General features: G+C 48.8%; 4 protein-coding genes and 1 long non-coding RNA gene across 9 annotated transcripts in view; 2 read left to right on the top strand and 3 right to left on the bottom strand.

Moving 5' to 3' along the window:
• LOC143011496 (phosphatidylinositol 4-kinase beta-like) overlaps window positions 1–2103 on the top strand; it is an 8514-nt gene extending 6411 nt beyond the window's left edge. The window contains exon 13 of the mRNA XM_076164388.1: window positions 1–2103. This exon is cut by the window's left edge and continues 199 nt beyond it. The gene's annotated coding sequence lies outside the window, so the exon portion shown is untranslated.
• Window positions 2104–2972: 869 nt separating this feature from the next.
• mindy1 (MINDY lysine 48 deubiquitinase 1) lies at window positions 2973–8748 on the bottom strand. Of its 3 annotated transcripts, none has more exons than XM_076164411.1 (12): window positions 8613–8748; window positions 7066–7308; window positions 6562–6816; window positions 6229–6389; window positions 5898–5955; window positions 5747–5811; window positions 5450–5608; window positions 5066–5168; window positions 4492–4634; window positions 4013–4207; window positions 3770–3919; window positions 2973–3625 (listed from the first exon to the last, which is right to left on the bottom strand). In XM_076164411.1, the coding sequence occupies exons 2-12, from the start codon at window positions 7295–7297 to the stop codon at window positions 3554–3556; spliced, it is 1593 nt and encodes a 530-aa protein (XP_076020526.1). In that variant the 5' UTR covers window positions 7298–7308; window positions 8613–8748; the 3' UTR covers window positions 2973–3553. The 3 variants fall into 3 exon arrangements, with proteins under 3 accessions (XP_076020526.1, XP_076020528.1, XP_076020527.1); XM_076164413.1 differs by having other exon boundaries at window positions 7072–7308; XM_076164412.1 differs by lacking the exon at window positions 8613–8748 and adding an exon at window positions 8077–8153.
• A 946-nt stretch (window positions 8749–9694) lies between these two features.
• On the bottom strand, window positions 9695–14164 carry gabpb2a (GA binding protein transcription factor subunit beta 2a). Of its 3 annotated transcripts, none has more exons than XM_076164415.1 (8): window positions 14078–14164; window positions 12157–12264; window positions 11862–12029; window positions 11586–11780; window positions 11243–11396; window positions 10988–11164; window positions 10784–10899; window positions 9695–10543 (listed from the first exon to the last, which is right to left on the bottom strand). In XM_076164415.1, exons 2-8 carry the CDS (start codon window positions 12262–12264, stop codon window positions 10211–10213), a joined length of 1251 nt encoding a protein of 416 aa, XP_076020530.1. In that variant the 5' UTR covers window positions 14078–14164; the 3' UTR covers window positions 9695–10210. The 3 variants fall into 3 exon arrangements, with proteins under 3 accessions (XP_076020530.1, XP_076020529.1, XP_076020531.1); XM_076164414.1 differs by lacking the exon at window positions 14078–14164 and adding an exon at window positions 13213–13467; XM_076164416.1 differs by lacking the exon at window positions 14078–14164 and adding an exon at window positions 13213–13464 and having other exon boundaries at window positions 9695–10540.
• A 28-nt stretch (window positions 14165–14192) lies between these two features.
• Window positions 14193–15763, top strand: LOC143011519 (uncharacterized). The gene is made up of 3 exons (XR_012964919.1): window positions 14193–14421; window positions 14523–14635; window positions 15632–15763. It is a non-coding gene; the product is annotated as an uncharacterized LOC143011519 (long non-coding RNA).
• mllt11 (MLLT11 transcription factor 7 cofactor) lies at window positions 15673–17607 on the bottom strand. The gene is made up of 3 exons (XM_076164418.1): window positions 17040–17607; window positions 16323–16477; window positions 15673–15809 (listed from the first exon to the last, which is right to left on the bottom strand). The coding sequence occupies exons 2-3, from the start codon at window positions 16467–16469 to the stop codon at window positions 15717–15719; spliced, it is 240 nt and encodes a 79-aa protein (XP_076020533.1). The 5' UTR covers window positions 16470–16477; window positions 17040–17607; the 3' UTR covers window positions 15673–15716.
• Between the last annotated feature and the right edge of the window lie 6809 nt (window positions 17608–24416).

The raw sequence follows: 24416 nt of genomic DNA, 5'->3' as shown, positions 1-24416 counted from the left end.
TGTCGCGTTCCCGCTGGCGTTGTTGACGGTTGTGGGGAGCTGATCAGAGTTTATTGATCAGTGATTGACTCTGAATCTGTTCAGGGTAAAAGATGAAGTTGAAGAGATAATCTGTTTTATTATTGATCATCCATTGTTTTGTACTCAGATCAGTTTGTTTGGTCCATAAAATAGAATTTGTCAAATTTCTAATTTGGTCAAAGCACAAAGAACAAAAGACACAAAAACATTTGAACTCAAACTCAGACTTCCTCCTCTGTGTTGGCTCGTCATCGTCGTCTTCATCCTTTCAGCTCCTCCTCCTCTTCATCGCCACACAAGCAGGAGAAAAGGGGCGGAGCCACCACTTCAGACTTTCAGAGCACAAAGTAATGTAAACGTCTCATTTGGACAAACTTTGTTTCTTCTTTCTTTTTAGACGTTTACAGCACAAACTAACAAAAACAAGGAAAACTAAACAAGTTAAACCATGAAGATCCACAATGAACGACTTTAGACCTCTGAATCTCCAAGTATCTGAAATTTAGACCTTTAATAATCTAAAGTTCAATCTGTTCTCCTTGGCTAACACATTAGCATTAGCCTAGCACAGTCACGGGACTTTCAAATCAACTCACCAATCGATCAATAACGGATCCAAACTAAACCTGTTCCCCCTCAAGATGAGACGATTCAGACTCAACAGGAGGCTGATGTGTTTTGTTTTGTTTTCTGAGTTGACTTCCTGTTTGGTCTTTTGCACATGAACTCAGTTCAGCTTTGATTCTGTGATACTTGAAGGATTTGTGGGCGTGGCCAACATGTTGCAGGCTGTGATGAAGCTTCCTGTTTCTAATTTAACGAACGCTCGCCACTCCTCCCGATTGGCCCAAACAAACATTCCTGTGATCCGTGTCGGCCAATCAGGAGAGGCGGCCCAGTGGATTGAAGGAGTGTCAGTTTCCTGTTTCCTGTCTCCTGTTTCCTTCTGATGTGAATGCTTGAACACTAAAACTTCGTCGCCTGTTACGTCACTTTCTTCTATTTATTTGATTTACTGACTGAAGCCTCATCTTCATCATCTTCATCTGAACCTTTGACATTCCGATGTTTGTGCTCACATGAACTCGACCATGACGCTGCGTTTCCTCGCAAATACCTGCTAGATATTTTAATTTGGTGGAGGTTTCATTAGTTAATAAGTTAATAAGTTGATAAGTTAATGATCTGTTTGTCCTGAAAGTTTAAATCAAATGAACATGCAAATTTTTAGAGTGACATTATCAGAAACGTTGACACTTAATTTAAATGTCAACGGAAAAGCAGGAAACGTCAAAAGCTGAAACCAAGAAATGAGAATCAATCAATCAATGAGAATCTCTAGCCGATCGATGGATTGATTGATTATCTGTGTTTCCCTGTTGTGCGTGCAGCGTCATGTGACCTGCTGACCTGCTGCGTTCAGGTCCATCGTGTCTATTGAGTGTGTGATCGTGCGTGTGTGCGTTTGTTTGGTGACAGGAAGTAGAATCGAGTCAAACGTGTCGATGCAACAGGACGAAGGCGTTCACAAGTGCTTTTAATCTCTCGCGTCTGAACGAGTCGCCGCGCTCCAGTGATTTCCTCCCCGCCAAGTTGCAGCTGGACTTCCTATTGACTGTTTATATGCAGATCATCGGTCTTCTTCACTTTGGTCCACCTGCAGACGTTCAAACAGGAAGTGTCTGTTGTATCCTTCTGCCTGGAGGTCATTGGAGGCCACGGTCCATTGTACACCAGATTCAAACCAGCAACCCCCTGATTTACCCTTGGCGGAAAGTGGGCCGGGTCACATGACTTCCTGCCCAGGACGAGTTTTTGATTGCAATGGAAACCAGCCGGTTGGTCTGCGGTCTGCACGTTCAAATGCTTCGTTGCCTTTTTGCTTCCATCTCTCAGCGTTGATAATGTGAAGAAGTGCTTTTATTGTGACCAGGATCCGAAAGATAAACAAAGAACTACGTACTGTTACGATACATCCCACAGCAAGTGTTTCCATGGAAACGCAGCATCAGTTCTCCTGTTTGTATTCCCGTCTTTACTAAACTGCATGAAAACTTCAATAAACCTCAGACTTTTTTATCATTTTGTTGTTTTGTAGTTTCTTTGTTTCTTTGTTTTGCTGTGATAAATTTTACAGCCAATTCTGTGTAAACGACTCGACTGTCAAATAAAAAAGCTAAATTGTCTCCTAGCAACGTCACCGTCTGATTTCCTGAGGTCTCTTTCTGATCAGGATTCTCACATCTCAGGTTGAGTTCTGAAGGCTGATCAGGATGAACCTGTGTGTGTGTGTCTGCGTGTGCTGCCCCCTGCTGGGCTGGAGGAGCCTCAGCAGCTCAGAGATGACGCAGGTTGGATGATCTGGATTCTTAACGGATGTTTGACTTTATTATAAAAATCATTAATTTGAAACGCAGCCGAGTGTGAATCTGTTTCCTTTAATGAGCGACCAGAGAAGAAGAAACCTGACCTGTGGACTTCTGGTCCATCATTGATGAGGTATTGGATACTGACAGGAGATCAGAGAGAGGGGGCGGAGCCATGTGGAGTCAAAGGTCACATATGTTCTTTTGTTATGTCAGATTTTCCCACTTAAATTCAAAGTCAAAGGTTTATGTACAAATATATGAAATGCAACCATTTGTAATTGTAAATGTGTCTGATGCTGATTTGAGTTTTTCTTCTGTCCATCAGATCTTTGCATGCATCTGAACAGGGATGAGGTCCAACAGAACCACCTTTACAGAACTTCTCCATGCTTCTCATTGATCTCTGATGGTTGTGGCCTGGATGTGATTCTGTAAGTTTGACCAAATGAATGGAAACACATGATTGATTACTTCAGTTTGAGTTGCAAACTTTTTATATTTGCTCTTTTCCAGCTTCTGCATTTAAATATTCAATATTCACAGCAGCAGGAAGTTCAGTCTGAAAGTAAAAGCATCACAAGGTCACTGGTTCAACTTTTATTTTGAAAATACCTTGTAGTCTCCCTGATGCAATAAAAACTAATCAACCCCTCCCCCCCACACACACGCCCACACATCAGGGTGGGGGGGGCAAACAGGAAACGTTTTTGACCTTAGATAAAGTCCACTGATGCATGATGGGAACTTTCCATTTATTACAACAAAATGTGATGAGAAGACATTTTAGTGTTGAGGACATTCTTCATGTTTCCATGACGACGTCCTGTTGGTTCAGTCTTCATCAGCATCATTATGCCTCTTATAATCACATTATTGATTACGTTGACATTTTAATACATAATTGTAACGGATTAGAACAAAGTTATGTTGACAAAAAGTGGCACCGACTGTTCAGAGGAAACCTTCGTCTTCATCATCTTTATAAACTTCTCTTTAAAAGTTACAAACACCTGAAGATCCACAAGTTATTGAAGCGTTTGGCGTTCAGCTGTGTGTGTGTGTGAGAGAGCGAGAGCGAGAGAGAGAGAGAGAGAGAGAGAGAGAGAGAGAGAGAGAAGCAGGGTTGGTTTGCGTTAGAGGTGAGGGTGATGATGATGAAGAGGCTATAAGAGGACACAGTCAGAATCTTTCTCTCGTCTTCTGGCTCCGCCCTGTGCCAGCGTCTGACCTCTGACCTGGAAACGCAGCAGGACAAAGGTCACACACACACACACACCAACATATTTCATCTTTTTATCTTTGTTATAGATTTGATGTTAAATCACTGTAGGGTTACTGACTGACTGACTGACTGACAGACAGACAGACAGCCATGTTACCTGTCGTGTTGCCTGTGGTGTTGCTTGTTCCTGCTGCTGTTGCTGTTGTTGCTGATATTCCTCCTGTTGCAGCTGTCTGGCCAACTCCAGGTCACTGAGGGGACCAGGAGAGACCTGCTGCTGCTGCAGGGACACGGCTACCAGGTAGTCCTACACACACACACACACACACAGTGTGACGTCATCAGCTGTAAAAGTACTAGACTAAGAGGCCACACCCTCTTTGTGATGTCACACACTCACCTGGTTGATCTGCCTCTGCTGCTCCTGGGCGCTGGGTGGCGAGGTGGGGGGGGGCGGGGCTCTCTGTGGGGGGTGACACAGCCTGAAGTCGGGGTCACAGAAGTTCCCGTCTCCCTCAACATTGTGCAGAGACTCCCAGACCAAAGCCTCCTCCTGCAGGAAGCCCTGGTCAGTCACCAGCAGGTACAGGTGTCCCTGAGAGAGGAGACACAGAGCCGCGTGAGCATCCTGCTCTCTCTCACACTCACACACACACACACACACACACACACACACACACACACACACACACACACACACACACACACACACACACACACACACACACACACACACACACACACACACACACACAGGAACATCCATGTTGTTTCATTGTAAACAGGTTCAGATGCTGCCCCCTTGTGGTGGTGCTGGTTTATGCACAGGCTGAACAGAGAGGCCAGCTGTGATGAGGCCGTGTTGCACTGCAGCGCCACCTTGTGTTTGATCATGGTGCTGAAGTGGTTGTTCCTGAAGAACACAGAGATCTCCCCCTCATTGGCCGCAGAGTTCAGCTCACACAGGCCGTGGTACGACAGCTGGGTGGCTGTGGACTCCAGGAACTGCTCCGCCACCAGGCCTGGAGGGGTATGACACACACACACACACACACACAGACCGAGACACACACACACACACACACACACACACACACACACACACACACACACACACACACACACACACACACACACACACACACACACACACACACACACACACACACACACACACACACACACACACACACACACACACACACACACACACAGGTTTAGATGAATGTGTTCATGAGTTCTCTAACCCACAGGGTGCCTGTGGGTTTGAGACCATGTTGCTGTGGTGACAGTGTCCACAGCAGGGATTGGCTGAGGCTCCATCTGGACTCTGATGCAGTTATTGATCAGTAAGATATCAGATCTTTACGTCTGTGTGTGTGTGTGTGTGTGTGTGTGTGTGTGTGTGTGTGTGTGTGTGTGTGTGTGTGTGTGTGTGTGTGTGTGTGTGTACCTTGGCTGACTTGGCTGCTGTCTGTTGAGTGTTTGTAGTTGATAATTTTCTCCACCAGTTGGTTGTAACTGAGTTTTCCCACTGCTGCCGCCATCTCTGGACTCTACACACACACACACACACACACACACACACACACACACACACACACACACACACACACACACACACACACACACACACACACACACACACACACACACACACACACACAATGATTGAGTTGTGCATCTGAGCTGATTGATAAATCCTGAGCCTGGTCAGACATGAATGAGATGTTGGGCTCACAATTTATCAATCAACCATCATAGATCTCATCTCTGTTAACAAGCTTTGATTGACTGCAGCCATGACACACACACACACACACACACACACACACACCTGTGGGTCCAGCAGCCAGCCGTGGTACAGTGGGATGTCCAGCAGGTCGAACACGATGCATTCAGGCGTGTACTCGAAGTCCGTCACTCCCGTGAAACGCACGTTCACATCCAGACCAGTGGACAGCTTAGGGAGGACGGCCATGACATCACTCATGTTCTGAACACACACACACACACACACACACACAGCCGCCCGTGTTTCACTGAGTGATGATGATGCATGTTCACTGTGTGTGTGTGTGTGTGTGTGTGTGTGTGTGTGTGTGTGTGTGTGTGTGTGTGTGTGTGTGTGTACCTGTTGGAAGTTGAGCTCCATTCCTTCAGCCTTTTCTCTGGGTGTAACGGACAACACACACTCTCCTACAGAAGAGACAAGGCAGCAGTGAGAGAGTGTGTGTGTGTGTGTGTGTGTGTGTGTGTGTGTGTGTGTCTGCACGTGTGTTTACCAAGGTGAGCCATCAGGTCCTCTGTGGTGATGACTTCAGTCTGAGCTGGCAGCTTGGCCTGAGGTTGGACACACACACACACACACACACACACACACACACACACACACACACACACACACACACACACACACACACACACACACACACACACACACACACACACACACACACACACACACACACACACACACGTCACTGTCCCTGCCCCCTACAGGAACATCTGTTCATTACACATTTACTTCTGGAAAAAGAAGGTGTGTGTGTGTGTGTGTGTGTGTGTGTGTGTGTGTGTGTGTGTGTGTGTGTGTGTGTGTGACATCACAGTTACCTTCCAGCGCAGGAAGAGTGTGTTCATGATGGCCAGCAGGGGGCAGGGCCCGTTCTCACTCTGTGTGATGATGGGCGTCTTCTTCTCCTTCCAGCTGATCCACTTCACCAGGTAATAAGCTGGCATGCAGGCAGCAGCTGCAGGGGCCAGGAGGGAGGAGCCTAACGCCCCCGTATGAGCACAGAGTCAAATAGAAAGAGGAAGTTAAGATGAGCCTAAGCTTCTGTTTGTCTGTCTCTCCCTGACACAAGACTGAAGACACAGAGTGTGTGTGTGTGTGTGTGTGTGTGTGTGTGTGTGTGTGTGTGTGTGTGTGTGTGTGTGTAGGATCACCTGCAGCTTCAGCAGCTTCTGCTGTCACATCCTCCTTCAGACTCGGGGCCTCTGTGGATGGAGAGCGACCCTCAGCCTCCAGAGCTGAGTAGGACGAAGACAGACCGTCCTCCACGTCCAGGGAGGTAACTGTAACTGACAGCTCCAGACTGGGACTGGAGGCTGAGGCTGAGTGGGTGGAGCCTCCCACAGAGCTCTGCTGCTCCTGCACCTCCACCTCCACCTGCTCCTGCTCCTCCTCCTGCTCCGTCTCACCTGGACAACAACACATTCATGTCTGATTCCCATCCTCCATATCTCTGAAGGTGATGTGACGTCCAACTAACAATGAGCGCTTGATGCTCAGCCGGCCCAGGAGACGGTGACTCCAGATCATGATCTGGGATTATGAGACAGGAACAGGAAGTAGCCTTCAGCTTCAGCAGCTGGGGGGGGTGGGGGGGGGTTCTACCTGAGGACCTTTGTGCTGCTGGGTTCATACTTAAACACACTGTGACCTTTGACCCTTACCTTGCTCTCCTCCTGGTGCTCCTTCAGTCTCGGACTCTTCTTCTGTTTTCTTCTGATTCTTCATGTTTTCAAGAAGGGGCGTGGCCTTCTCCTTCAGAACAGGTGAACTCTGAGTTGCGGCGGGTTCTAGCGTGTGGCCTTGGCCCTCTGTTGCCATGGTTACAGCCGGGGCTAATCCCTCCTGGTCCATCAGCGGGTCTGCAGCCTCACAGCTGCACTCAGACATGGACGACCGATCTGTCAATCAATTGAGCAAACAAAGGAGTCATCCCTCAGTCAGTCTGAGCATAGAGACGCCTCATGTTGGGTTAACAGGTGCTGCAGCAGCCAATCAGTGGAGTCTGAGCGTGTGGGCGGGACTCTGGGAGGCTAACCCAGCTGCTGCTGCCCAGACTGAGGGGCTGATCAGACTCAGCTCACCTGAGGAGCTGCTGCATGTGCTGACTGAGGTCTGGATCAGTGCAGGTAAGAGGCGCGCGCACGCACACACGCACACACACAGTATTTTCTTTCCCACTTGTCTGTGCCTCATGAGAGCTGAGGCTCTAAACTCACTGGTTAAGTAAACAAATGAGCCCAAACCAAGTTCTTCTTTATTGTGTGTGTGTCAGCTGATCTGAACCTGAGCAGTGACCTTTGACCCCAGCAGATGGTAAAGTCTCTGTTTGAGGGTTTGGATCAGAACATGAGGGAGGAGTCAGACACGTCACTGATGACGTCATCATCTGAGTCTGACGGATCCATCAGTTCACAGGCTTTGCTTCCATCAAGGACAGCAAAGCCGGTGAACACACCATAATAACCCGGTGAGTAACCCGGTGAGGTCACCATGGTAACCCGGTGAGGTCACCGTGTTCCCTGCTGATGAGCGTCTAAACTCCCTGAGCTAGCAAAGCTGCCGCTCGCCTGCTGGCCGCCTACTGGCAGCCTGACCCGGAGTCAACATCTCCTCCGCGCGGCACCGGCACCGACTCGCCCGGTCCCGTTCGCAGAGGTTCTACTCACCGACGGAGCACTGACGGCTGACAGGCGGCCATGCTAGATGTTTACATGCTATGATGGACTCTGAGGCCACGCCCACCGCGAGACACAAACAAAGCCTGTCACGAACACTTCCGGTTAGCTTAGCTGGAACTTTATGCTTTAAATCAACAACGTGCTACAATAACACTAAATAACTCAATAACTGTATACACCAACATGATTACATGACGATACCTGTAAGAAGACACGAACAAACCCGCCCATGACGTCAGTCTGCATCTGTCATGTAAACAATTAGCTTAGCTTCACTCACACATTATAACACGCTCTCATTAACTCAACTCGCCACGATACAACACAGAGTATCGGACTAAACAAATATATTTTTACAGTTTAATGAATGTAGCACGCAGATGCTCATCTCAGATAAATGATTAGAGAGAGTTCAAACATATCATATCTTGTTAAACACTGAGGACATGAAGCCGTCATTTACATTAGACTCAAACACGTAAACGCTGCACGAAGTTCTGTGTGTGTGCAGAACTTTAACTTACGTCACATAGTTCTGTGTCCCGGTCGGTACCGCTGGTTCGGCTCAGAGCTTTGATCGGCTTCAGTTTGACTGGGTGAGTTACATTCATGAAACGAGCCGAGTGGGCGGCGCGACCAGAGATTCCGTGAATACGGAGCCAACAGCCCTTAACTCCGCCCCTGGCGGTTAAGCGCTACTAGTAAATGGAACGCTCCCTTTGTCTTTAACTTTGGGAGTCAAATGTGCGACCAGCGGGGCGGAGTTGTTGACAGTCGTCATTGCTTCAGTCAAGTTGACGGAGACCCCGCTCACCCGGGACACCGGAACCATCAAAACACTGCACCTGAACAGGCCTTCAGGGTCCCACGTGCCTTAGAACCTCTAATCAGCTTCCAGATCTTCGAGACGCTGGAGCTCAGATGGTCCCAGGTTTGTCCACACTAAAGCGTGGAGACAAACGTCTTCCATCCTCCTCTGACTTTGAATGGGACGTAGAAGACAAGAGTCTTCTGAGGAACTCGACTAAGTGGAAGTGAAGCAGATCTACAGACTCGCTACCAAGCCAGATCCTGATCCCATTCCTGCTCAGGTGACCTAACAAAGCAGCAGGAGCTCCGTCTGTCCTCTCTGAAGCAGAGGACAGACACATCTACATCTCACCCTCAGTGATGATGCATGTTATTTACAGACGCCTGTCAGTCCAGGACAGAAATAAAGGAGAACCTGTGTCTTAGTCTCTCTCTGTTGGAGGAGCAGTCGAGCATCTTGATCCTGGTCTTCCTGGCCCCTCCGCTGTCTCCTTCCTGGAGAGACACACCCACCTGGGCTCTGGGGACGACGAGGACACAGCCGTCCTCACTGGAGCGACCCTCTACAGAGCACAGAGATGATTGGACTCATGTTGGTCCTTCTTCTGCTTCTACAGTTTGGATCTTTTTAACTTCAGCTTCTGTTTGGAAATGAAACCTGATGAAGGTCAAGGTTCATCTGTGTAGAAACAACAGAGCCGTTCTTATCCAAAAAACAAAGTTTATATTTCAAATTATCAATGCAAACCATCATCACGTCTTCATCATCATCATCACCATCGTCCCATGAAGCACACAGACAGTTAAAAAAATACAACTTTATATGTACATAGAAACGGGCAGTTTATAAAACTAGGAAGTGAAGAAAGGCCTGATTGGATGAGAGCGCGGCACTGACAGGGTTAAAACAAGACGGAGGAAGCTGATTGGACCATCAGTTCACAGGCGACATCATCAGGTGTGTAAAATAAGGTCAAAGCAACAAAGGAACAGGTTCAGGCTGAGGACTGACTGACTGACTGACTGATGCTGAATGTGGGCGTGTCCAAAGCCCCACAGCTGTCCAGTCGTCCCTTAGCTTAGTGAGTTGTGTGTGTTAGGAGTGTGTAAGCGTGTGTAGTAGTAAACTCAGTCGTCTCCCTGTCCTTCGTCTCCAGCCGGTCTGTAGGGTGTAAAAGGGGCGGAGTCACATGCTGCGGCCACGATGCGTCTGGGCCTTCAGTTTTACATAGGAGCACAACATGGAGCACACCTCTTCCTCCTTTAGACAGGAAGCAGACCAGCAGACTGTTCCTTGTGCCCCCCCGCTCTGTTAGGAGCTGACCTCTGCCGTCTCTCCTCCCGTCTCCACCAGCGTCACCTGACCCTCCTCCCCCTCCATGATGATGCCTCCCTCCTGCAGGACCACCATCTCCCCCTCCTCCTCCACCTCTGTAGCTCCAGCCTCTTCCTCTTCCTCCTCCTCCCCTCCCACCACCTCCTCGGGGCTGGCCCCCCTGGCGGCGGTGCTGCAGGCCTGGCTCTGGGACATGGCCTCCAGCTTGATGCGGTACTCCTCGGCCTCCTGCTCCTTCCGCAGCAGCTGCTGCCGGTACTCCTGTGCCTTCCTGTTGGCCTCCTGCAGCTGCCTCTGCAGAAGCTCCTGCTGAGGAAGAGGAGGAGTACAGAGGGGGAGGAAGGACAAAATGTGAGAGTGAAGGATACAGAAGAGACAAAAGGAAAGGAATGAGAGCAGCAAGGGAGAGGAGAAAAAGAAAAGGTTGAGGAGGAAGACGAGGAGGATAATTCTCACAGCTGATGGTTGATGGTTGATCTGTGATGTCGTTATGTAAAATGATTGAGTTAGTTTCATGTGGTGAAGGATCTGGTTCTTAGCTCCACCCACCGTCTCTCCTCCATTGCTGTGATTGGTGATCTCCAGCTTCCTCTTCCTGCTGGGCGGAGCCTGTGGCTCCTCTGTCACCACCTCCTCTGTCACCGCGTTAGCTGGGACGGCTAACACTGCAACCAAAGCACACCTCAGTGACCACGGCCCTGAATGTGTGTGTGTGCGTGTGTGCATGCGTGCGTGTGTGTGCGTGTGTCTCACTCTGCTGTCCGTGCTGCATGGTAACAAAGAAAGGCTGTGACATCCCTCCGGTGGTCTGCAGGTTGCCGTGCTGGTCTGTTACTATGGTGATGACTCTCTGCCCTCCCTCGTTGACCACAGTGGCGTGCTGGATGTTTGAGTCCAGAGCGCTGGCAGCCATGGCTTCCTCCGACTCACCTGAGGGGGGGCGATACTTAGTGTGAGTGTGAGTGAGTGTGTGTGTTTGTGTTTGTGTGAGTGTGAGTGTGTGTGTACCTGCGCTGGCCTTGTTGAGAAGCTCGGCCAGGTTGACCACGCCCCCCTGGAGCGCCGGGATCCCCTGGATGATGAACTGCGGCTGGTTGGCGCCGCCGCTGGACTCCACATTCATGCTGACCTGGTTCATGTTGACCTGGTTCTGCATGCCCTCCTACACACACACACACACACACACACACACACACACACACACACACACACACACACACACACACACACACACACACACACACACACACACACACACACACACACACACACACACACACACACACACACGTTGTTGTGTGCCGTGACACTAACAGCCTAACTATGACATCATCAGGTGCGTCTTCCCGACCTGGAGCAGCAGCATCAGCTCGGTGTTCTGGATGTCCACGGAGATATCGAACGGCGTCTTGTCGAACTTGCTGAGCGCGTGCACGTCTGCTCCGTGCTTGATGAGCGTCTCTGCCACGCCGTGATGTCCGTGCTGCGCCGCCCAGTGCAGCGCCGTCATCTTCAGCATGTCTTTGGCGTTGATGTCGGCGCCGCTCTGTAACACAGAGGTGCTGCTTCATGTGACCTGTGACCTCTGAGCACCAGGGCCCATGATGGGGGGGGGGGGGGGTCTTACCCGGACCAGCAGCTCCACGATGACTGCGTGTCCCTCAGCCGCCGCCATGTGCAGGGGGGTCCGGTCCACTTTAGTGCGGGCGTCCCGACTGACCCCGGCTCTGAGCAGGACATCAGCTGTGGAATAATGACCGTGCTGAGCGGCCAGGTGGAGCGGGGACGTCCCCAGCTGGAGGACAGACAGACAGGTTTGAAGATCTAATGCCTTCATCATGACACTGTGAAGTGGATGCATGTGTGCTGGTGTAAAGGCGGTCCGGCTCAGGCCTGGACCTGGTCTACTTCCTGTTCCTCACCCAGTCTGTGGTGAACGGAGCTCCGTTGGCCATCAGGTTCCTGACCTCATCGTCCTGACCTTTACGTGCTGCTTCCAGGAGACGCTTCCCCAGGTCTACCAGCGACATCTGAGGGGGAGACAGACACCACAGGGCTCAGGGGGGGCCACAGACACCACAGGGCTCAGGGGGGGCCACAGACACCACAGGGCTCAGGGGGGGCCCACAGACACCACAGGGCTCAGGGGGGGCCCACAGACACCACAGGGCTCAAATCCCCAGACACACCAGCTACAGCACAGGAAGAGCAAGTACAACACACACTCTTCCTCACATCACTTCAAGCTCATCATCCTTAGCTTCACTCCAGCAGTGATTTGACTCTTTTAGTTGGTTACTAATCTCGTCCTGGTGTGGGGACTATGGGACTATGGATGACATCATACCACGTTTGTACTCCAAAAAGGAAAGGATGCAACTTATTTCTTCTGTTTACCAAGAATAGAGAAGATTGATCAGAATGCAGTGAGACTGTGTGGCGGGCCTGAGGTGAGACAGCTCGTTAGCCCGGAGGAGCCGTTAACGGGACTCCATCTCTCCGGTGCCGGTTGTGCTCTGGCGGGATCTGAGTGGAAACGATGCCGACAAGCCAAAACGCCGTTAGCGCCACGTCGTGTCCGGGAATGGAACCCGCTCGGCTCCACGGACCGGGAGCGACCAGACGAGCTCTCCTCCATTTTAGGCGCCTTGGTGGACAGAAAGTGCCGCCATGTGGAGCTCCGCCCGGTCTCCGGCTCCCCGCTGCTAGACGCCACCAAGCGTTTAAACAAAGACGGACAGGAAACCGTTAGATATTAAGTTGTTGGTTTTCCGGAGGAAGTCGGGAGAGAAATTTCCTATTTTACACACGACGAGAAAAAACTACTTCCACATCCGGTTAACGAGCTGCTAGTTCAGGCGCGCAGCGGGCACCGCGCCGCTCCACAGCACTCTGCTGCTTTAGAGGCTCTTTGAACGCGTTTACGTGAATTTCTTGGCTGTTTTCACTCGTTCACTCGCGGCGCAGTGGATACTTACCGCCTCCAGGTCCGAGCCACCGAGGCTAACAGTTAGCAGCTTAGCAGACGGAAGAAAACAGGTCGTCTGTGTGAAGTGCTGTGCGGTCAAATCAGCTCCCGGTGAGTAAAAATACAAGAATAACGCGCTTATGTGAGCTAATCAGAGCTAATCAGAGCCAACACGAGCTCACACTGACTGAAGTCGCACATTAGCGCTGCTGCTGCTCGGACTCCTCCGGACTTGTTTACCGCGTCAAGTTAACGGAAGCGGCCGGAGCGCCACAGCAAGTCTGCGACAGACCTTCACATTAAAAGCAGTCATTACGTTTGCGATGATTTGCTGCTTCTTAAATTTGACTTTGTTTTAATTCGTGAAACCTTTTAGATAAATGAGCAGATCCATATTAAATATCAATTATAAAATATAATTAATGCAAATCACAAGTTCCAGTCAAGACTGAAAACCAACAGGTCTGCAGATATTTAGATCATTCACCTCAGCTGATCTGATTTATAAGGTCAATCAGAAAGTCTGTATCAAAAACGCATTATCCTTATTATTAACGATATTTGCATTATCCGTTTGTTTAGTCATTTACTTTAATTTAAACAGTGCCAGACATTTCATGTATGACTGCATGTTGTAAATAAAACTTTGAACTCACACTGCAAGAACTTCTCAGTCGTTAATATTTGACCAAAGCAAATTTGATGTGTGTTTTGTTATCGACATAGGAAACATCGTGCGAGAACACTGGATCTTATTTTGAAAAAATAAACGGGATGTCCCGTCTTCTCGGTGTGTCTTGACAAATGTTTACCAACTTGTAAGCTTGTGCCTGCAGAACCTGACTAAGAACCTGACTAAGTTTTCGCGTCTTCACCTTATTTGCAACGCGTTCCCAGCTGTGCGGCCTTTGGGGTTAATTCACCGGAAGTGTTGAAAATGCAGTCAGTCAGTTATTATTGTGTGGGTATCAAGATGGCTGCCTGCCTTATTCCGGACCACACTGCCTTATTGGGCAAACCCCGCCCCGCGCGGCGTCCAAGCGCTGCGATTGGCCAGAAGGTCATGCGCGCGCGAGGCGGCTCGAGAGTCTCCGCCCATTACAGCAACCCGATGGAAACTGTTTGAATGTGATGATGACGTCACACTCGCGGCTCAGTCTGATGGGAGGTGTTGAGTCATACACCTGTGATGTCATCACGAAGAACGTAACTATCAATGGTAAGATGGACAGTAGAGGATTTGTCTTCACTCTTAGCTTCCTGTTTCACATTGAGACACACACACACACACACTGACACTGATTGTGGTGTGTTTCACAGCTAGGATCCCTGTGTCTGCTTCAGTGGGAAGTGACTAGTGGGACGTCCTGGAGGAGGAGGAGGAGGAGGCTGAAGACCCAGCAGGTCCAGAAAGACTCAAAGTTTCTCTCAAGGTGAGACACTATGCATAAACATGTTGATGATGTCATCTCTGAGGTGGAGCACATGGAGGTATCCTTCTCCTGTCTGCTGGGGTGGAGGACCTGTGGAGGACCTAAAGCTCCATCTCCTCGCCATCCCTCTGAAGAAAGAGAGAGAGAGGATGAAGGTTTGACTCCTGGCTCCTCCTGGAGAGAGCCTGGACCTCTACATGGTACCTGTGTGTGAATGTGAGGAGCTTTGGAGAAAAGAGATCCAAGTGCAGAACATTGAGCAGATAACTGTGGCAGAGGAAACGGGAAACAGGAAATCAATCTCAAGTCACATTCTAGTTTTTCAAAGCCATCAGATTTGAATGAAACAAACAGCTGAAGTGTTTTCCTGGAGGTTTATTCAGGTTCTCTGCAGGTTGGCGCTCCAGTGTGAGACCGGCTCAGTAAACAAACAAACTAAAACAAGGCACTGACAGGAACAGGAAGTGGGATCACAGCGCCCCCTCTGGTTCCTGCTCCTCTCATCAATAAGTTAACGCTCTACTCAGTAACAGGATACAAACGTCATGAAAGGAGGAAGAAACATTCAGCAAGGAGTCCTGGTCCAGATGACCTTTGACCCTTGACTTGAATCTTAACTATCTGCTGTTTCCACAAAGAATCAAAGTCCAAACTCCCATCATGCACTGCAGCATCCATAGTTACCAAGCAGCAAATATAATAAGAATAAAGCAAAGAAACACAAGCAGCTCCATCATCTGACCTTTGACCCTTTACAGCACAACCTCAGCCTTTCTTTAAATTTGGCACAAACTAAACTAAATCTGCTTTTACTTTGAAATTCACTTTTCGTTGCAGAAAATAAATCACACCAACATTCCTCCAATCAGAATCCATCCTGACTTTGTTTACATTCTCACTTCCATCTCAGAACACAATTTCACATCTGGCAGTCATTTCCCTTTTCAAAATAAAGTTCCCTCTAACTAAACCAAAGTTTATTTCGTTTCCTTTCAGGTGAGAAGTCCAGCAGACAGGTGTCTTTCAGGGTCAGTGGAGTCAAAGGTCAGAGGTCAGCCGGTGGGTCTGGGCTCAGCGGTGTTCACAGCAGCAGGTTGAGGTCGTCCAGCAGAGAATCCACGCTGACGACGGGAGCTCGCCAGTAGTGAAAGGAGGAGAACTGGGAGAGCTCCCCCTGCAGGTACAAACACGCCGCTGCATTAACAACATGCCTGACAAACATCATGGGACTTCATCTACACGCCTACACTCAGCCTGAGGTCAGACCAGAGGATTATAATGACAGACAGGAAGCTGCTCAGTGAGACAGGAAGTGCATCTGCCAAACAGAACACAGCTGACACCTGTCGCCCCTTACAACACGTCACAGGCTCTCCCCACCTGTGTGTGTGTGTGTGTGTGTGTGTGTGTGTGTGTGACTGAATGTAAACATTGCTACATTAAAACATTCCGTGTGTCTGAATTCCGTAAACAATCACTCTGTTACTTTATTCTGGAAATCCGAGCCACAGGAATCTAACTGACATAAACACTCAAAGTTCAAACCAGATCCAAATGTGTTCCTCAGTAGAATGTGAATGTTGAAACCTCTGTCTCTGTGTGATTAGCATGTGTACACCTGGTGAGCAGGCAGGACTCCAGCCCAGTGCCTTGCTCCAGGGCAGTGGCAGCCTGATGTGAGCCTCACCTCCTCTCCCCTCCTCTCTGAGGCCTTCTTCTCCTTCCCTTGGCCTCCTTGCAGCCCCACGTCCTCCAGCTCACACAGACGCAGCTCGGGGATGGGCTGCCTCCAGAACAGGAAGGAGTCGTACTGGCTGCTCGACTTCTCCAGCATGGTTGAGCCTGAAAGCCAAGGACACCATGTGGGCTCAGATGGACTCAGATGTGGTTCAGGTCAGCTGCAGGTCTATTTTAGAGCTGCTCTGGATTTTATTTAGACTCTGGACTGGACAGATTAGTTACAGCTGACGGACACTTTGAACACACAAACAGATAAACTCATCAATCGGCTCTGTCTGGGCTCGGCTCACTATTTATCAGTCAAGCAGGAAGCCGACTCATCGATCTGCTCCCCTGCAGTGACTCTGCACTGTGACTCCATTGATCTTTAATGATCAATGGGACCTGCTTCTCTTTGACTGACGTCATCCTGATCAGATGATCCAGATATGATCGAGCCTGCTCGCTGCCTGTCTGTCTGTCTGCTCGCGGGTCTAACTGCAGACCGAGGCGTTGGCCGGGACTCGATCCTGCACATCAACGCAATAAATCATCCCGTTTCCTCCTAAACAAGCGGAACGTTCCGATTTCAAACATTCATTTAGTTCCTCCTGATTTGATCTCATTATCGATACCGCGGAGTTTAAATCGTCTGCGTGCGTCAGTCAGCCTCAGCCGCTCTCACCTGTCAGTCTGATCGAGTCCCGCTCCGTTTGATTCTGCGTCTCTTTGTTCTGCGTCGTTTCGCTCTCGGATGCGCTGATTTCTCTGCGCCTGAGTCAAGCCCCCGTAAGAATGCCGACACTTCCGGTTCTATCGAAATAAAAGACCACGCACGATGACAGTCATAAAGTGTGTGTGTGCGTGTGTGTGTGTGTACAGTGCTGGGGGCGTTGTTGTGGAGAGTCTTTATGTTTTATCTGTTGTGATATTAATGACATTCACATTTTGTTTAAATTGTTCCCTCGCGCTTTTAAACAAACCGCATTGTTAACTCGTTTATTTCGAAACAAAATCCGTATTTCCGGTTTGTTTGCTTCCTTTTTTCCATCCTGAGGACACATACTCATGTTCACATTATTATGAGTATTATTATACGGATTATTAAATTGTAATAAAGACATGAGTGTGTGCGGTCTGCAGCTCGCTTCCGCTCAGGATCAGTCAAGCTTGAGCTCATTTCGTCTTATCTGGTCTGATTGATTGATTGATTCGTCTCCTGATCAAGTTACACACACGCAGGTGCAATGAGTGTAAGTGACCAGCGGGGGGCGCAGTTTGACATCAAGTCCACAGGATTCTGTGAAAGAGACAGAAAAAAGGAAAAAACAGAAGAGGCTGGACTTCCTGTTTGAGCCGCACCTTAAAGAGAGAGAGAGAGAGAGAAAGAAAGAAGGAGACAGGCAGGCAGGCAGGCAGACACACACACAGACAGACAGAGAGTGAGACAGACAGACAGAGAGTGAGAGGACGCTTGTTTCTTCTTGGGCTGCTTGTCTCAGAATACTGGGTGAGTTTGTTTCTTCTTCTGCTGTCTCAGTTGAACTCTGACTCACGTTTAGACTTCAGGCTCAAACTCATTCATCACCTTTGACCTTCATGAAAACTTCAAAGCAACAGGAATCATTTCAGTCATTAGTCTCTCACACACACACACACACTTCCTTAACATGTACATAGAGTTTATGTATGGATAAAGAACAGACAGTATGAACGTAAAAAGTATTTAGAGTTTTGTCTGAAATTACTCAAGTTTGAAAATAGATAAGTTAGAAAGTGTGTGTGTGTGTGTGTGTGTATGTGTGTACTTTTCTCTACTGAACAAACTGTCCTATCAGAGCCAACCTCTGGTAAGGAGGCGGAGCCATAAGCTAGGGAGCCAGGAAGCTATTTTTTGAGTGACACTTTGTGGTGTTTGTGGTGATAGTTAGCTTAGTTTGTTAGCACGCTGGCTAAGATGAGGTAATTTCCTCTGTGTTTGTTTACAAATATAACAGGAGATGAAGTTCGACTTTCATTTATGGAAAAAGTAGTTTTGGTGTCTGGAAAAAAATTCTGCAGAATTTGACATTAAGACAGACAGTCAGCATCTCATATAATACCTGGTGTTTATCAGGAGAGCTGCAGTGATTAAAGAAGACAGAAGACCAGACTGGACCTCTCTCTTCTCCTTCTCCATGAAGGTTTCTGGTCCTGGTCCTGGTCCTGGTCTCTGGGCTGCTCAGTCTGTCTGAAGCCCTTTGACTGCTTTATGTAATATTGATCTAAACAGATACATTTGATTGGATGGTTCAGTCCCTCAGTCAGATGGTTCAGTCCCTCAGTCAGATGGTTCAGTCCCTCAGTCAGATGGTTCAGTCCCTCAGTCAGATGGTTCAGTCCCTCAGTAAGATGGTTCAGTCCCTTGTAAGATGGTTCAGTCCCTCAGTCAGATGGTTCAGTCCCTCAGTCAGATGGTTCAGTCCCTCAGTAAGATGGTTCAGTCCCTTGTAAGATGGTTCAGTCCCTTGTAAGATGGTTCAGTCCCTCAGTAAGATGGTTCAGTCCCTCAGTAAGATGGTTCAGTCCCTCAGTAAGATGGTTCAGTCCCTCAGTCAGATGGTTCAGTCCCTCAGTCAGATGGTTCAGTCCCTCAGATGGTTCAGTCCCTCAGTCAGATGGTTCAGTCCGTCTTGATTCCTCCAAACATGTGTTAGAGTCTAACTTCAGCTCAGATGTGCTTACAGGAAGTTTCCTTTAGGTGTTTAGTGTTTGTGTCCATGTGACCTTTGACCTTTACTGGGGAAGTTCTTCTGGTTTCTGGTCCAGAGGAGAGCAGAGCTGCAGCTCTGGTTACTGTTCTGCCTCTCTGTGGAGCTCTGTCTCTGGGTCAGGACAGTAACTACCACCCTTCCATTATCTTGCCAGTGTCACTCAGTGGACAGTCTGGATTTCCGTTTGTAGTTCCAGAACCTGAAGGCCCATCAGTGGTCCAGGTCTTTGTATCAGGCACAGCTGTGGGTGGAGCCTCAGTCCTTAGACATCTGTGCCTGAGTGTTTTGAGGAACAGATCAGTGACCTTTGACCTGAACCTGACAGAGCTGACCCAGATGTCTTTGATCCGGGTACAGCTCGGTGTGTAAGTGGGCCGGTCCAGTCTAAACCATTCAGTGCTGAAGAGGGGACAGCGTGCAGGGTGAGGGGGCGTGGCCTGACAGGCGGAGCTTCAGTTCACCTCTTCTGTCACCTAAATTATTTTTTAAATATTTGCACAAAATCAATCAGAGTATAAACTCAATGATTGTACTTTGAACTGTTCATGAGTCTTCAGGGTGCGTTTGATTTATTGTTCCTGTACTTTGGATCTTTTTGCACTTAATTGATGTCATGCAGCGGCAAGGACGAAGAATTAATGACTGACAGGAACCAAATGTCTCAGTGTAGACAGCGACACACTCCTCTCTTCTCCTCTTCTTCTCTTCTTCTTCTTCTCTTCTTCTCTTCTGAGAAGTCTAAGACCTGTTGATGAATTTAGTTGTAATTTAAAACCAAATGTTGTGATAATGAGATATTTGTCACGTGATGGCATGCAGGTGGCGTCAGGTCGAGTTGGGCGGGGGGGCGGGCGTGCGTGTGTGTGTGTGTGTGTGTGTGTGTGTGTGTGTGTGTGTGTGTGTGTGTGTGTGTGTGTGTGTGTGTGTGTGTGTGTGTGTGTGTGTGTGTGTGTGTGTGTGTGTGTGTGTGTGTGTGTGTGTGTGTTGTTAGACAGGATGTTGGTCTCAGGTCCGACGCTGAGTCATTGTCCTCCAGCCTTGTTGCAATGTTCACTGGCTCCCATGGTAACGGTAAAAAGCCCTTGTTCAGAAGAACACCTGGTTTGGCTTCATCTCTCCTAACACTCGTCATCCTCACCATCACACCTCAGCCTGAGCTCATAGGCCACACACACACACACACACACACACACACAGACGCACACACACACACACACACAGACAGACACACAGATGACACACAATGTGTGTCTGCTGGACTTCAACCTCTCATTGTTTCTGTGAGTTTAACCTTCAGCCTACACACACACACACACACACACACACACACACACACACACACACACACACACACACACACACACACACACACACACACACACACACACACAGGTGAAAGTGGAAAGTAGATCTCTCTCTCTCTCTCCGTCTCACTCTGTCTCTCTCTCTCTTTCTCTCTCTCCGTCTCCCTCTGTCTCTCTCTCTCTTTCTCTCTCTCTCTTTCTCTCTGTCTTTCCCTCTCTCCCTCTCTCTCTCTCTCTCTCTCTCCGTCTCCCTCTGTCTCTCTCTCTCTCTCTCTCTCTCCGTCTCCCTCTGTCTCTCTCTCTCTTTCTCTCTCTCCGTCTCCCTCTGTCTCTCTCTCTCTTTCTCTCTCTCTCTTTCTCTCTGTCTTTCCCTCTCTCTCTCTCTCTCTGTCTCCCTCTGTCTCTCTCTCTCTTTCTCTCTCTCTCTTTCTCTCTGTCTTTCCCTCTCTCTCTCTCTTTCTCTCTGTCTTTCCCTCTCTCCCTCTCTCTCTCTCTCACTCTCTCTCACTCTCTCTCTCAGCTTTATCAGACTTCCTGTTAGCTCCTCCCCCTCTGCTGCAATGAAACGCTGTGTTCTTTTAGGAGTCACTTTGGCTCCTGCCTGCCACTGAAGGTCCGGGTCTTGATCAGGAGAAGATGATGTCATCATAGCTGATTGATTGATCTTGATCATAGATGTTGAGGTCATCAAGGTCAGGAGGTCAATGATCAGATCAGAATCAGGACCCACTGGGCCATGGTGGAGGTATGAACACTTCACACCTGTGTTCAGGTGACCAGAGGGACAAACAGAGAGGAAACACTGAGACCTTCAAACAGGAAGTACATGGAGGTCCTGCTTCCTGTGAGCAAACACAGGAAGAAAGAACCTACAGAACAATCAGGGGGGGAAGTTCACACACACACACACACACACACACACACACACACACACACACACACACACACACACACACACAGGGACAGAGAGCGACACACACTCACACTCACACTCACACACACATCAGAGAGAGACACACACACACACACACACACACACACACACATTCTAAACTTCTTCAACCTTGTTTTTGTTTTTTTCAAGTTAAAACTTTCCACTCACTTTAACTTCCCAAATTCAAACTGACAGCTGGGCGGGTGTGTGTGTGTGTGTGTGTGTGTGTGTGCTTCATGCCGTCATCGTCTCGAGAGAAGAAGAGAGTTTTCCTGTTCATTCTCCTTTAACTGACATCATGGGACAAATATTCACACACACACACACACACACACTCTGTGGCATGTTCCTTCGTCTTCCAACACACTTTTGCTTTGCACAGCAGGACTCAGTGTCCTTCAACACAGCTAAGAACACGCTAAGAACACGCTGAGCCTGATCTGAGCTCATACACACAAATCTGATACACGTGAAGAAGTCAACAGATGAGCTGAGTCTGAGTGGACGTTTAGGTTTGTAGAGGGTGAGACTTGTGTGTGTGCTCAGTGTGTGTGTGTGTGTGACGGTCTGAACTCTTCATCAGGATGATGAAGATGAATTTCAGCTTCAGGCTGTGAGTGAAGCAGGAATCAACTTGTTTCTGCTCCAACATTCCTCCTTTATCATCTGGAGAGAGGCCAGGAGCAAACACACACGCACACACACGCACACACACACACTCGGAGTAGAATGTGTCATCAGGAAACAGGCTGTGCTTTTATTGTGAAACAGAGTGAGCGTTGATAGGACTCAGTGTTTACAGGCTCCGCCCCTTCCCATACTGCATGCCACTGCTAGGGTCAAAGGTCAGCTTGGTGTTTTTAATCTTCAAATCCGTGAACAGACCTGCACACCTCCTGAACAGAAGTGTAGAAGAAGAAAAACAGGAACTGCACACACACACACACACACACACACACTCACACACACATTTAGCTGCATGAGAACCAAAAACACTCCTTCAGACATCAACACAGCAAACACATTAAGCATGACTAAACACAGGGTGTGGTCCGCACACACACACACACACACACACACACACACACACACACACACACACACACACACACACACACACACACACACACACACACACACACACCAGCTTGTAAAGTTTGAATTAAAGAGTGTTTGTCTCCTGCAGGGGTTTGGTTTGAGTTAAATATTCTGCTCTTTTCCAGATGTATAAACTCTGGGAAGCTTTGCAGCGGTTGATTGATAAGTTCTCAGCCTGAGCAAAGGTTGTAGTATTTTGATGAAGGTTCCTCTGTGTGTCCACAGATCCTGGATCCTGGAGGACTGTGGATCGTGTCTCTGTGGACTTGACTGGGCTCAGTCTGGACTCTGACAGGCGTTTATATTCTGTGCACTTTGGGCTGAATGCCACAGGATTACCCACAGAGTACAGCTCCTCCCCCGGCCTGCAGGGCGGCAGCAGAGGGCGGCATGAGTGAGTTCTGGCACAAGATGGGCTGCTGCATGGTGGCTAAACCACCGCCGGTAAGACACACACACACACACATGCAGAGCAGAAACTACTTCCTCCCTTGCTTCAAACCTGAAACAGGCCAACGCCCACTTCCTGCTCTGGCCTGTCTGACTTCTGTTTTTTTGTCTATGTCACAAAGTAAAAAGCTATGTGCTCAGCTCACTACTTATCAATCAACCCTGGCACAAACGCAGAGTAACCTTTACTGCAGACAGGGAGTGTTCAGCTCGGTTTCCTCGCTGTTTCTAAAGGCTGACACACACACACACACACACACACACACACAACCTGAATGTGTGAAACCATGAGACCCTCTGGATCCTCTGGATCCTCTGGATCCTCACCTCTCTTTGTACGAGCGGTTTCAGATCAGAGAGAAATGTTGTGTCACACTTTGCTGATCTTGTCTTGAACGATAACACGTGTGTGTGTGTGTGTGTGTGTGTCTGTGTGTGTGTGTGTGTGTGTGTGTGTGTGAGAGAGCAGAAGAAGAAGAGGAGGAAGATTGATCCCAGTATGATCGGGGAGCCCACAAACTTCATCCACCTCACACACATCGGCTCAGGAGAGATGGAGGTCAGACAACACACAACATAAAACACACAACATAGAACACACAACATAGAACACACAACCAGCTTTGTACCTCATGCTTGATCTCTCTCTCCTCTCTCCTCTCTCCTCTGTCTCTCTCTCTGTCTGTCTGACTCTCTCTCGCTCTCTCTCTCTCTCTCTCTCTCTCTCTCTCTCTGTGTCTGTCTGTCTGTCTGTCTGTCTCTCTCTCAGTGTGGTTCTGTGCAGGATCACTTGAGGTCTAAGTCTTTGAGTTTGAACAGGACTCGTGTGTTATAACAGGTAAACATTAACTAAATCATTTTGTGTTTATGAAAGATAAAACAGCGTTACATTTATTATGTTCTTCTGTGTTTCCCCAGCTTCTCCCCCTCTGACCTCTGACCTCTGACCCGAGGCTCCACCCTGCAGCCTGGCGGCCTGAAGGAGGCTTTGAAGGCCCTGCAGTTGCCGTGTGTAGCTGCAGGCGGCGCTGTTGTGTTTCTGATTCTTTACTTGCCACAGTTGAGACGTGCAGGTCGCACAGGACGTTTGTGTAAACAGCAGACTCATTTTCCCAGCATGCCATTCTTTCAGCCCCAGTGCTTCCACTCTGACACTGTGGCATGGCAGAGTGGCTCTGTCCTCACCTGAACTCAGCACAGGAAGCAGCCACAACAACTCCTCTCTCACTTCCTGCTGTTTTTAAGGCTCCTTATCATTAGCAGCTGTTTATTTTAATGAACTCTTTTACGTCGTCATCGCACTCAGCAGGACTCTGTGGTCATTTCTAGACCACAACCCCTTCTATGCAGCTGCTCTGACCAATCAGAAGCAGTCTGCAGTAATACAACACGGATTAGAACCCTCGCCTGCTGAATCAAATCGATCCTACAGACTTATTTATAATCTCTGTGTTCCTCCACCAGGGGGCAGACAAGAGCAGTCAGTATGGGGCTTGTGTGTGTGTGTGTGTGTGTGTGTGTGT

The sequence above is a fragment of the Genypterus blacodes genome, unplaced genomic scaffold, assembly GCF_046128005.1.
Source record: "Genypterus blacodes isolate CSIRO-AG114 ecotype Tasmania unplaced genomic scaffold, CSIRO-AGI_Gbla_v1 ptg000134l_1, whole genome shotgun sequence".
In the NCBI taxonomy this organism is placed as follows: Eukaryota; Metazoa; Chordata; class Actinopteri; order Ophidiiformes; family Ophidiidae; genus Genypterus; species Genypterus blacodes.
This window is presented reverse-complemented; position numbering and strand designations above follow the sequence as displayed.